Below are 13,217 nucleotides of genomic sequence, written 5' to 3'. Positions count from 1 at the left end.
ACTCGTTCAGCTCCTGTGTAGTCATTACTGTAAGCCAGTAATGTAGTTACTGAACCATCAGTTTACTGGCTGTACTGGAGACCCAGTGGAAATGGCCCTTGAATTAATCTGATGATAAGTCATTTTCAGCTGAATCTAATGCGCATCAGTAAGAGAGTTAGCAGTGTGACTAAAAACATGTCTGTTAAAGAAAGTCTATTAATCATATTATAAATATGAATTCTTCCCTGTGGTAATGTTTAAATAGTTCAACTGCGTTTAATATATGAATCTTTTCAGAATCCCCCAAACTTGTCCATCCGTGTTCTTCCGTGACACACGGGTAATGTTGCTCTGCAGCTGTGTTTGCATTTGGATGTCAGTCAGTCTATTGTATTCACATACTGTATGTCTCACATATACACATGCTCATGACATGTCAGGGCTGCGTGTGGACAATGTACAGATTAAATGATAAAACTGTGACCTCTTTGTTTAAACACTTAAGGAATAACAATCAAGAGGAGTTTATACAGTATAAACATTCAATTCAACCATCGCATCATGTGTTTGCTTTTTTGTAGACCTCAGTACGTCCATTCATTTTCTAAATTCATTTATCCTCTGCAGGGTCACGAGAGGGCTGAAGTCTATCCCATCCAAACACAATGCATGTGAAATATAAACTTCCTCATTTAAAGAGTAATTGGATGCTAAATAATATAGTTTCTGCTGCTTCATGCACTGACCCACTGAGATGCAATACCTTCTGTGAACTTTAAAAACTTAACCTGTTTAATGTCATGGTGTGCAGAAATACACCCTCCATGAATACTGTAATATTACTGTATTGATTGAACTGAGCGACCAATTCACTTTATTTTTAGTTTGCCAGTGTCAAAAGTGGTACTGTGACCTAGTGGAAAAAATTAAAAACGTTTTAGGTTTAAACTCTACGAGATGCATGAGCCATGAACACTGTGAACTTGTGTTGCTCTTTGAAGTAACTCTTTCATTTCAAAGACAGATTTTTAGGGTCCATTTAAAATTTGGGTGTTGGTCAGATTATAATACACAAACTTCATTGCCAAATTTGTAAAGCCAAAATAAAAACAATATTTTATGCCTCAAGGGGCCAGTTTGAACTACTTTTGCATAAACAATAATTTTTTTATAAAAAAATGTAGAAAATATGATGTAATGCAGCTTTCACATCCATCATTTAAAGTAAGTAGTCAAATCGAGATGGGAGGAGCCTGAGCCAAACCAACTTGCATCACCTGAAACACCTTGGCAACCAATTAGAAATAATGTATTATTAAAATTATAATTTCAAAACTTTTACTGAAAGTTAAGCACAATAAAAAATTACTTTCAATGGCCATTAAAATATCTCATTACCATAGCCATTTAAAACTGTCAATCTCATTGTATGTATTGCTAAATAAAAGTTAAGCAATGATGCCTTTTTTATCAATCATACATACAATAATAAGACATCAATGAAATATAATTTATTAGAAAATTATATACGTAACATTTTTAATGTGTTTTTTTAATCTAACTATATAGGTAAAAAATATTGTCCACAGAACATTCTGTCAAATATTTATTTTTTAATTTAAGAACATCTAGAAACAATTTCTAATTGTTTATCCAGAATATTCAGATTTTACTGTGTTTAAAGCACTCAGACAAAACAGGACACTAACAGCAATAAAATACATAAATAACTCATTCATAATTATATTAAACTTAAACTGTAAAAAAATAAAAATGTGTGGCAAATTACACGATTTTCTTGCAAATTAACATTATTTTCTTTAATTTTATGGTTTGTGACCGTATTTAAGAAATGCCAAGTTTACAAAACAATTCTGTAATTTTACTTATTTTTACTGTATTTTTAAAAATACATGTTTTTTTTACATTATACATGGAAAAACTGTAAAAAATAACATCAAAGTTCTGGAAAATAACTTTTTACAGCCTGCTTTGTCCAAGCTAGAGAACATAATTATGTTTATGATGATCATATTTTGTGTAACTAAATTATATGTTTTATAATTAAAATCTTTACTCTCATTATGTTTCATTACAGAGTGTCGTTTCCTCTTCATTAATATCTCTACATTTCCAGTGCTTTTATGTCTACATTTCATTAGCATGTAATCTGAAAAACTGCATGTAGTGACTGTAATCATATGAAAAAATCTCTCTGAGGTTTCGTCTCTGACTGCTGTCGGTGAGATGTCAAGCTGAGAAAACAGCAGAGAGAGAAGCTTGTTCACATGACCTCAATGTGTCATGCTGAGCAGCCGATCAAACACACGCCTCAAACCTCAGACATCCTGAGCAATATGAGTGTGAGGAAAGATCTTACATGAAACTGGAGGACACTTGGCAAGAAAAGATGGGGCTCTCTCAGAAGTGAAGATGAAAAAAGAAATAAGGAGGAAGACAGCACACACAGACGTTTGAGGTATCTTGGGTATTCTCATTAAAAGAATGGATCATACGAGCAGTTTCACGTCCCACACGTCTTCACGTCTCACCAACGAGTGAGTGAGTCATCATGGATTATAAGTAAATGTCTATCAAGTGATTAGCGAGCTGTATTATGTATGATGTCATATACGTTTACACATACTGGGTTGGACAAAATAATACAAACGCACGTTGTAATAGAGTATGAGTGTGATCATCAGTACATCAGACACACACAAGTGTTACCATTGAGACTATTGTTGCAAAAATCACCAAGAAATCTACTTTAATGTTTCTTTAGACATTGGATTAAAAGCCCCAGTGAAGATAATTAAAGGGACAGTTCACCCCCAAATATAAATTCTGTCATTATTTACACTCATGCTTAAAAGGTTCTTCACAGCAATGGTTTGGTTCCACAAAGATCCATTCAGTCAAAGGTACTTTAAACAATCTTTAAACAACCAGAAATATATTTGAAAGAATGACTGTAACCAAACAGTTTTTGTACCCCAGTGACTATCATTGTAGGAAAAATTACTTTATTTTTTTGTTCAGTTGAACACAGAAGAAGACATTTTGAAGAATGTAGGACAGCAAACAGGTCTGGGACACTTTTGACTAGCATTGTCATTTTTCCTACTATGGTGGTCAATAGTGGCCGAGAACTGTTTGGTTACAAGCATTGATCCAAATATCTTTCTCTGTGTTTACCAAAGAATGAAATGTATACAGGTTTGGAACAACTAGAGAGTGATTAAATGAAGACAGCATTTTCAATTTTGGATGAAGTATCCCTTTAAATTCTATCTAGTCATTGTAGCTGAGTGAACATAAAAACAATGTTGATAAACAAATTTTATTTACCAACACAAAAATAAAAACAAATAATACATGAGTGCTTGTCTTTTAAACACAATATGTCAGGAAGACAAAAACATATTTCAACACAACATTTGTTTTACTTTATATTTTAAGCATATATTTCTGTAAATGATCAAGCAATATAGAGATACTGTGAATATTATTGCATTTCACAATGGATATGAAAATAAACAATTACAACAATAAACAATTGTGATGAATATAGCTTTTGGTAATAATTTACTTGAAGTCTATATAAAATGCATTTCTAAAAAGTTCATAATGTAATATAATTTCAAAATTTACCTTTTTAGGTGAGTATCATGTTATTTATCATGTGTTTTCAGGCATGTAAAGGGATTTTTTTACACGTCTCTGTACTGCTTTTCTCACGCTAACAAACATCAACAAAATGCCAACATTTGCAAAAATCTTCAAATGAGTATTCAATTATGTAGTCACGTGGTACGTAGCTGTGGAAACTTACTGTACTATACAGACTTCAAGTACACTTTTAAATACCCGAACCAGAGCTCACGTTTAAAATTTCAATTGCAAAAGAAGAACCCCCACAAAAAAAGAAGTACACACACAACATTGGTCATAACGGACACTTGGTCCTTTTGCATCAAACACTCTGTGGTTTGTGAAAGCAGTGAATGTACTGTATATAGTCTTGCCTCTTCAAGAAGTTCATGCTCACAAACATTCATGAGCAACAAGAGTCTCTATGACTGCAGAGTAATGCAGTAATGGAGGAAATATGTCATGCCTCGGGCAGTAGAGCCGGTCTCCGTTGGGTCTAAGGCATCCGTCCTGCTTGAGGCTGTTCCTGGTTATTTTAATACGGGTAGTGCTTTTGTTTCTTCCCAGCGAAACAGGCCAGCCAAGTGCACAGTAACATGGCAGAGGCGGCGCCCGCCCCGGTGCAAAAATATGCCCAGCCTATTTGACAAGAGCCTGAAGACAAAACAAAGAGAGAAGACAGTTTGTATACATGCAGCTCCTTACAGGTAAACTTCAAAGCAGAGGTCATACAGTATGAAGTGTTAAATTGTGATCAAAAGCACCTATGTGTGGTTTTGTTCTGTAATTTCTTTTACATGTTATAGAGAGACTAAGGACCTGTTTACACCAGATAATTTATAAAAATCTAATGATAAGAAACCTGTATTTTACTGTAATGAATTATACTGTATATGTGATGTAAAAAAAAACTGAAATGTTTCTGAATTAGCGTTTACATCTTGTAAAGTGGTCAAGAAAATAACATTTAGCTATCTTAATGGGGATATTGCATAGACCTCCCAGAGGAAAGGGAAATCAAACAAGATATCTCCTTCTCATCTCAGAAATAAAATCAAGCGAACATTAAATAATGTTGAGTCTCCTGTTTCTCACATGTTTCTCCTGAGACAAACAAAATGTAATTATCTCATGTTTGTCTCCCCTGACATTTAGAAGAGAACTCCATAACATCTCACACTGTACTCAGATTATTCTCTGTCAAAAAAGACTTGTACATTCTCAGATTCATCTCCTCTAAAGTTTCATAAGAGATCTCAGTAACATCTCAAACTGTGCTCAGATTTTTCTCCTTAGCTATAACTTTAACATTCTCATATTTATCACCTATAAAAATTCTAAAGAGAGTACATAATGAAAAAAATATTTAGGGATTGATTCAAAAGCCATTTAATATGCCATTCTAACCACTCTAAATATTTTGCATTGAAAGATTGATTTCATTTGTGTATAAGAGTACTCCAAATAAAGTTTAATTAAAATATTAACATTTTAGGAGATAAATGTATTTTAGGAATTTAAACCGTGTTTAAAATTAAAAAAATTCTAGCAATTTATTGAACAAATAACTAAAACAATAAAATAGTTTTTATTCACAACATAATATTTTGTATGGCCTCATTTGGCCTTGAAAACAGCGTGCAGTCTTGTTGGCATTGTTATGATGTACTTTGTTTTCATGAAAACAGTCTATGTGTTTATTGATGGAAATTGGGCTTCTGAATAAAGGAAAACAATAAAGTGCTTTATTGTTTTTAAATTGGAACATTCATGGAAAACGACAATAATTATCTTGTAGTATTAGAACTGAATAAAGAGCTTACACATAATGCCGGATTTATTGATAATCAATTTAAACATTTAAGTGAATAAAAATACAATTTAGTCTAGCTTGGAAGACAAGAAGTGAAGGTACATTGTGGATATCCTGTGTCAGCTGGTTCCATCAGTCATCTCAATAAGATTTCTACTACTGATGGTCACCTAATAGGTGGTTTCAGTGACAACAATATAAACAAACGTTATGTGGCCCAAACTTTTTCTACATGGTTTTAATGTAATTTAATACAATTTATATAGAACAAAATATTTATAAAAATGAATAATAATATTAATTCAATTCGTCCGATAAAATCATCTATTAGGTCGGTTATGTTGATGTTTCACATATTGGATACTTTAGCCAAAACCTGCACGTACACCCAGTCACACACTGGGATTAAGCTGTCTGTATATTTTTAATCTTTTAATTGTTGTTAATACCCTACAGATGCAGATTAATTAATGCCACGCCAATTTATCAACAAAAAAATAGCGACAGAATTTAGAGTTCATACCAAAGTCAAATAAACAATATAGCTAATATCAGTGAGGTGCTGAATATTTGATAAGTACTAAAGTTTCTAATTAACAGGAGGAAACTGAAGCATCATAATGTTGATGAATTATGTAAACAGAGAATCACAAAATTGCAGAGGGCTGTTATTTGCATTCCAACAGCATAACATAAATTAAAACAGGACCAGCAGACTATTACTATTACAAAAAGGACAGAAATTCCAAGCATTTTGTTACATATACAGCTGAAATATTTATAATTATATCTTAAACGTATAATTGAGATTGAATGATAAATGATTTGTTTATTCTTCAAGAAAGGCAAACTTGGGATGTAATAGTTCAATAATGTCACTATGTACAGCAAATGCATGTGAACTAAAGAGTGAAAGTGACATGAAGACATACCAAGTTCATACTGATCTGAGATGTTGTCACATGTCTGCTGGACCTCCTCACTGTCCCAGCCGAGAGGATACAGAGCACATCCTGAACCAATGAGCAGACCTGGAGAAACAGAAGAAGAAAAAACGAAACAATGTCATACTGAGTAAAACTGCTCAAATTTTCTAAAACTTTAAGCACGATCAGTAATGTTGTTTCACTGTAAAAAAAATCAGCAATTTCTGTTGCCTTTTTTAAGTTTAATCAAATTAGCTTAATGAGTCAATTGAACTTAATTATATTGAACTGACTTAAAAAAAATGAGTTGCAAAATACATCTATATTTTTTTATGTCAGTTCAAAATAATTAAAATTTAATTAACCCATCAAGCTAACTTGATTTAACTTAAACATTATATGAAGCTGTTTAACTTTTTAAGTTGTGTTTTTACAGTGTTGTTACAGCATTATGGCATCTTTTAACATGCACATTTGATAAAATCATCTTAAATATCGTAAAAACCTAGAGGAAGGAAGGAACACAACATGTATCTGGAAACCAGGATATTTTTTAACACAACTACATAGCAAGGAACAACGCATTGGCAACCATTTGGGACCACCCTGGCAACCACCCACAACACCACAGCATCATGTTTTTTTGTACATGATGATAGAACCCAGCTGTAACTCATCTTTTTTTTATCAGATGACTTTGTGTCTGTCAATTCAGCAATTTGCTTTTGTCCTTCTGAAATGTTGTATCTTCATATTTCGTGTTTGTTACTTTTCTGTCATAAATCATTAATATTAGTCACCCTTTATGTTTGTGTTGCAAATATCTAACCAATAAATCATTTAAAAAATGCTTGTCAATTTTGACAACACAGTATGCAATAATAAGTACACTGCTATTTTTCCATTTCCTGAGAAACAAATTTGGACATCCAAGGTTTCAGAAGGCCAGCAACGATTTTAAACATTGAAGTGTAAAGTCTACTGTACAAAGTGAATACTGAACTGCACACTAAATCACAACCACAAGTAACCTCATCACTTCATTATTTTGGAAAATGATTAAACAAAAACTAATACGCACTTCAAAAAATGACACTAAGGGTATCAATAAAGTAAAAACAATGATGGGTTAAGTCCCTGATGGAATCAGCGGGGCGAGTCGGGCCGGCAGTGTCACAGGAAGATAGCAGCACACCTCTGGATTTCCCTGAGCTGAGGTGTTGACACGGAGCCCCCCTGTCTCAAGATAGACACCAACCCTCAGGTCCTCGGCTAAGGGGCTTTTCTATCACATTAACTTAATCCTTTCCAATTTGCCTCTCGCATGCCTATCAGTCTTACAGCGGGACTGGAAAGAGAGGGGTCGGTGAATCTGAGACACGTCGATTAACCTCCGTCACACCACATGGACTCACTGAGATGGCCGAGATAGCTGAGAGGAATTAATCTTTTCGATTATGTGGGTTTGGAACGCACAAGACGCACACACACACACAAACACACACATGCAGATAATCAAATTGTCCTGCATGTTTTTACAATGTGTATACAGATTTTGAGATATTAATCTGCACTTGAAGACAGGCAATCAAAAAAGCCCTCTAAAGATTTAAGATATCATCACATTGTGCACATTTAGATTTTCCAGCATGAATTATTAATGCCTTTCATTGATGCCAGTGTTTTGCAGGGCATGTGCTAAAAGAAACCCTTTAATGCCCTCAGAAAATCTATTATTGCGCTATTCAGTTGTAATAAACTTTGTGTATACAATAATATTGATGATTTATCCTGAAGAGAAATAATAGGACCAACAACACAAGTCCTTACAACTGCTTACACCTTGCATACTTGTAATGCTTGCAGATCAGGCACATTATATAACTGATTAGTATAACTAAGTATTTAACTTTTTGGCACAACTTGTCTTTTACTTTGTTTTGTTTTTTAGCACGAATAACAAAACATGAAAAATGCATCTTGGTGTACGAATGATATTTATGTTTGGGATTAAGAACAAAATTTGTATTTAAAAACAAGACAATAAGCGAGAAATTCATTTGTTACCTTGTTCTTGCCCCATATATCAATGACACTGTAGATGATTCATTTGATTAAAAGTGTTTAGTCAATTGTTAGTCCGGTGGACAATAAAACTTTTGAAATATTACCCAATAAAAGACAAATGAATCTGAATATTATATAGAGTTTGGGGTGGGCCCTTTTGACTATCAAGCAATCACCTAGCAACCACACAGCAACACCCTGGCAACCACCCAAGTATCTTGCAAGCACTGGGAATCAGCGCTCAGATTTTCTCCAAAAATAAAACAAATTCATTCAATGCATCTTTACCATGCCAAATCATCAAAAGCCCGTTAAACCTCTAGCGTTTGCATTCAGCGCACCTGAAACATTTAGCGACGCCGAGATCTGTCTTTGAGAAGTTGGAGTTTATGTAATCTTCTGTTGCTCGCTGCGGCGGAGGCGCAAATGTGTTTGCCAGTAGCCCAGCCATATTGTGACGCTAATGTATTCATGCGGAATATTAAACAAATTCATGAATTCTCTTTCAAGTCGTCAGTAATGTCAGGAGATAAAGAGGCGTGTAATCAGCTTGAAATGCCCCGCAGCACTGAAAAGTAAAAACAAAAGGGGTACAGCCGTCTCTATCCTGAAAAATTAAAGCAACGAAGTATGAGGGATCTTTTTTTGGCTTCATTAATCACAAAGTGGCTGCTGTCCTCATTTTAGCACAGAGCAACATATTTAACATATACAACTGTAATAAGCCATCTCTTATTTGGTTGATGATTCGTTGAGCAGTACATGCAAATGTTTTCCAGTAAAAGAGTGACATAAAATCCAAATTATGATTCAGATTCTCTCACATGGGAGAAAATAAAAGTAAACCAACAGGAACAACAAGTTATTTCCATAATATTGCAGCAGGATGACAATGAAGAAATTGTTTCATCGTCTTTTGATCATCAGACCAAAGTGCTGCTCTCACCTTTTATCTTTTCATTTTTGCCCTTGTTCACTCACTTCACTTTCTCAAGAAGTCAGTCAGGAATATTCTTTCATTGCCGAAATGTTAATGAGACTTACTTACTAGTTCAAACGGAAATGTGCAAATGAAGGTGTACATCATTTCCACAGAAGATGGGGGAACACAGCTGATCATTGCAGAATCTAACAGCAACTAGAGGAAATGTAATGATGTAAGTAAATCTGATGATATATTTTGTATCTGGTAATGAGCCCAAGTCAAGTCCAGAAAACTTCACGGTCAACTTTTACTTTCAGTCACAGATTTGATTTTGCGGTTGATTTGATGTCTCGCGTCCACATAGACAAGGCCTAGACCCTTTATTTGGGTCCCAGACCATTTTGGTCTAAATCTTTGTGTTAGGAGGTCTGGTATTGGTCTAGATCTTGGAGTTAAAGGCTATTGCACGGGGGGCTGTGGTTTACACTAAATCATTTTTAAGCATACTTCAATAGAAAACAGTTATACATTTTAATGCAAAAAGATTTGTTAAATGTTTACATAGCTTCATGTGTATAGTATCTAGTGTTATGAGTTACAAATGCAAATATTTATTATCTTCTTACCTTCACCATTATACGATTATCAAATTGGTAGCTCGCATGAAAAAATACAGTAGTGTACAGTATTTACATGCAGTAAATTGTAGCAACTGTGGTATATTATATCATTAAACTAGTGTTATTAATAGTACACTATAGTTATCTGTATTTTACTATAGCAAAAACAAACTAGTATCCTTTAATATTTACAATAGTGAAGTTGCAAAAACAATATGCACGGTCAGAAAAAATACCAAAACTGTACTTTTCTGTCGCTGGGGTGGTACGGTACCATAAAAGATAAATTTTTGTACCTTTACAAAATATCGAAGGTTGTATATTTGGGTACATTATGCTATTTTGTGGGGTGGCTTAGTGGTTAGCACGTTTGCCTCACACCTCCAGGGTTGGGGGTTCCATTCCCGCTTCCGACTTGTGTGTGTGGAGTTTGCATGTTCTCCCCGTGCCTCGGGGGTTTCCTCCGGGTACTCCGGTTTCCTCCCCTGGTCCAAAGACATGCATGGTAGGTTGATTGGCATCTCTGGAAAAATTGTCCGTAGGGTGTGAGTGTGTGAGTGCGTGAGTGAATGAGTGAGTGTGTGTGCCCTGCGATGGGTTGGCACTCCATCCAGGGTGTATCCTGCCTTGATGCCCGATGACTCCTGAGATAGGCGCAGGCTCCCCGTGACCCGAGGTAGTTCGGATAAGCGGTAGAAAATGGATGGATGGATATTCTACTAATATATTATTTAAACACTACACTATTAAAAAGAATATGATGGCCTTAAACCTTTTGGTATGTTTGTGGGGGGCCTGAAGTTTGGGAAGCTCCGGTCTAGGTCTTGAAGTTAAAGGGTCTGTTGTTGGTCTAGATCTTGCATTAGGGTTCTGGTATTCTGGTAAAAGGCAATAATCAATCAGGACACTTCATCAGAATCATAATAGCCTATAGAAACAGCCCCTCAAGGCATGCGTGTTAAAAGTCACTAGAGCTGAGCAGCCCATCACTTGTGTGACTTTATTTGCATTTCATTAACGGTTTTCAGAAGTTTAATCCCGTCCTCCACACTTCCCATGTGTGGGTTATTGAAACACAGATATCGGTATAGAGAGGTGGGTGGAGATTACCAAGAATGGAAACAGCAATTTTTCTGAAGTGCCAAGAAACCATAGCGAGGTGGAGGTTCAGTGCACCAACTAGCAGCTTGCAGAACTCTTAAAAAAGATGTCTGCTTTTGTACTTGTTTCCTGATACACACGAAAGCTTCAGGATTAAATGGATGATTCCACTCGAGTCGGTATAACAGACGTGCATGCAATTACTGGTTTGAGGTGAAAAGCGGCAGGTTTTAAAGCACTGTAAATGCGCCGTAAAGAATTCCATCTATTTTTCGAGAGCCTTTGACAAGCAACAAGAGGTTCTTCAGTTTTTAGAAGCACTCATGGGAATGAAAATGAATCTCTGTTTCCGAGTATGATGTAGTTGATGGAGATTGTTTTAAGTTACACTCGTTAAGTTTTATCGGGTACTTGTGGAAAAAACAAAACACACCCAAGTGGTATTTTCCTTAATGAGATCATATCGTGGCGACGTGTCTTTGAAATGTTAAAAAACTGCTCGGAATATATCTGCATGAATGCGCAAAGTAAATAAAGCCTGTTTTAGGAACACAGTACATTCAATACTCGGTTTGGCGTTTTTAACAGAATTTTAGGGATGTATTTGCAAATGCGGGTGTACTTAAATTGAAGATTTAAATTGAAGGAGAGACCTGAGATGACTGCCCTCAAGCATCCCAATGAATGAATGTGAAGAGACTCCACAAGTCCCAAACTTTCCCAGACGATCAGAAAGCCATTTTCCCAAATCGACGCAAGCTCTCACCATTTATTAGGATCAGATGCTGGGGTTTCCAACACATCGATCTCGGCGGTGTAGAACCAGTCCATTACAGGTTGCCATTAGTGTCGTCCATTAAAGAAGCATTCAATATCCACTCCTGAGTGGCTCATAATGAGTCTGCGGTTAATGCCAGCACACACGCTCTTATTATCTCTCAAAGTGCCATTCATTCAGTGAGGCCTGAGAACGGCCCCTACCACGGACATCCCTACAGGTAATTAAAGATTTTAGACACATGGTCAGAATACTGAACAGGAGGAGTTGAACTAAAAGGTCAATTTCAGGAGGAGGCCGAACCTTCAATGAGGATGGTTTAGTGCAGTGGTTTTCAAATATTTAATTTATCATAAGTCTTGCGAAATCAAACATAATGTTCCAGCATTGTTTTATTTAACATGTCTTGGGTTTAACACAAATTCTGAGTTTAAGATCATAAATCTTAATTTGGGGGGGACACAAAGCAATGCAACCCACATAAAGGGGGCCTTACAACGAAAAAGTTTGAGAAACACTTGTTCATTGGACCTGAACTCCATTCCTTCCAACTACAGGTGGGAAAAACATATTTATAAAACAAATAAAGATGAAAACCGTAATGTTTTTCATTAAAAAATAATGAATGTATGAAGTATTGAGTTACAGTAAACAAAAATAATTAAAAGGAATGAAAAATGGGGTCTCTCCAAACTCCTGGCACAAACTAAGTCATCAGATTTTTGGAGGCTTGTGGTATTTACATGCGTGATGAATCGCATTTTGCATGTGTTTCTGTGTCTCAGTGATATCATAACATAAGCGGTTTGTGATATTTACTCTTCCTCGAAAAAAATTCCTCACCCCAAGACCCACAAGACATGAAAGCTGGTTATTAAATGAAACTCAAGCGCTCATTTCTCAATGTCAAAGGCACAGCAACATGGCTGAAAATTGGCTTTCAAACCGCGCGGGTTTATAAAAAGTCAGTGAGTGTTTATCCATGTAATGAAGGTTGAAAGGTGAGTTCTTAATCCAGACGTCTGAGGTTTACATTCTCCCCTGAAAATCTCTTTTGGAGTAAGAACAAGGTTGTGCCTTTCATCTGCCTGCCAATGCTCTGTCTCGGGATAGCTCGTACCCTTTGTCAACCCTCCCTGGTCCTCTTCAATGGCGCCTCAGGAATTCCTTTCTCCCGCTCTCTGGCCCACACAATAGAGTTCACGTTTAGCATTCACAAGGGGAGAAAAGAATGGGCAGGGACCGAGAGAAATAAGTCAGGTTAAGTTTAAGGGGGAGAGCAGAAATGGGCCATGAATAGGTCACGTCGAGCTGCTGTCAGAAGGTTTGAAAGAAGGAGAGCTGGTGAGAG

The 13,217-nt window shown here is 35.8% G+C and overlaps 1 protein-coding gene across 1 annotated transcript in view; it reads right to left on the bottom strand.

Moving 5' to 3' along the window:
* Nucleotides 1-1,664: 1,664 nt before the first annotated feature.
* Nucleotides 1,665-13,217, bottom strand: part of LOC130429222 (LHFPL tetraspan subfamily member 6 protein) — a 65,969-nt gene continuing 54,416 nt past the window's right edge. Inside the window, exons 3-4 of the mRNA XM_056757667.1 lie at nucleotides 6,382-6,480; nucleotides 1,665-4,290 (exon numbers count right to left, since the gene is read on the bottom strand). Of these exons, the coding sequence (XP_056613645.1) occupies nucleotides 4,172-4,290; nucleotides 6,382-6,480 (218 nt within the window). The 3' untranslated portion in view covers nucleotides 1,665-4,171. The remainder of the gene's footprint in view (nucleotides 4,291-6,381; nucleotides 6,481-13,217) is intronic.

The sequence above is a fragment of the Triplophysa dalaica genome, chromosome 9 (assembly GCF_015846415.1).
Source record: "Triplophysa dalaica isolate WHDGS20190420 chromosome 9, ASM1584641v1, whole genome shotgun sequence".
Taxonomy (NCBI): domain Eukaryota; kingdom Metazoa; phylum Chordata; class Actinopteri; order Cypriniformes; family Nemacheilidae; genus Triplophysa; species Triplophysa dalaica.
The sequence above is the reverse complement of the archived record's forward strand: the minus strand, read 5'-3'. Positions and strand labels throughout refer to the sequence as shown.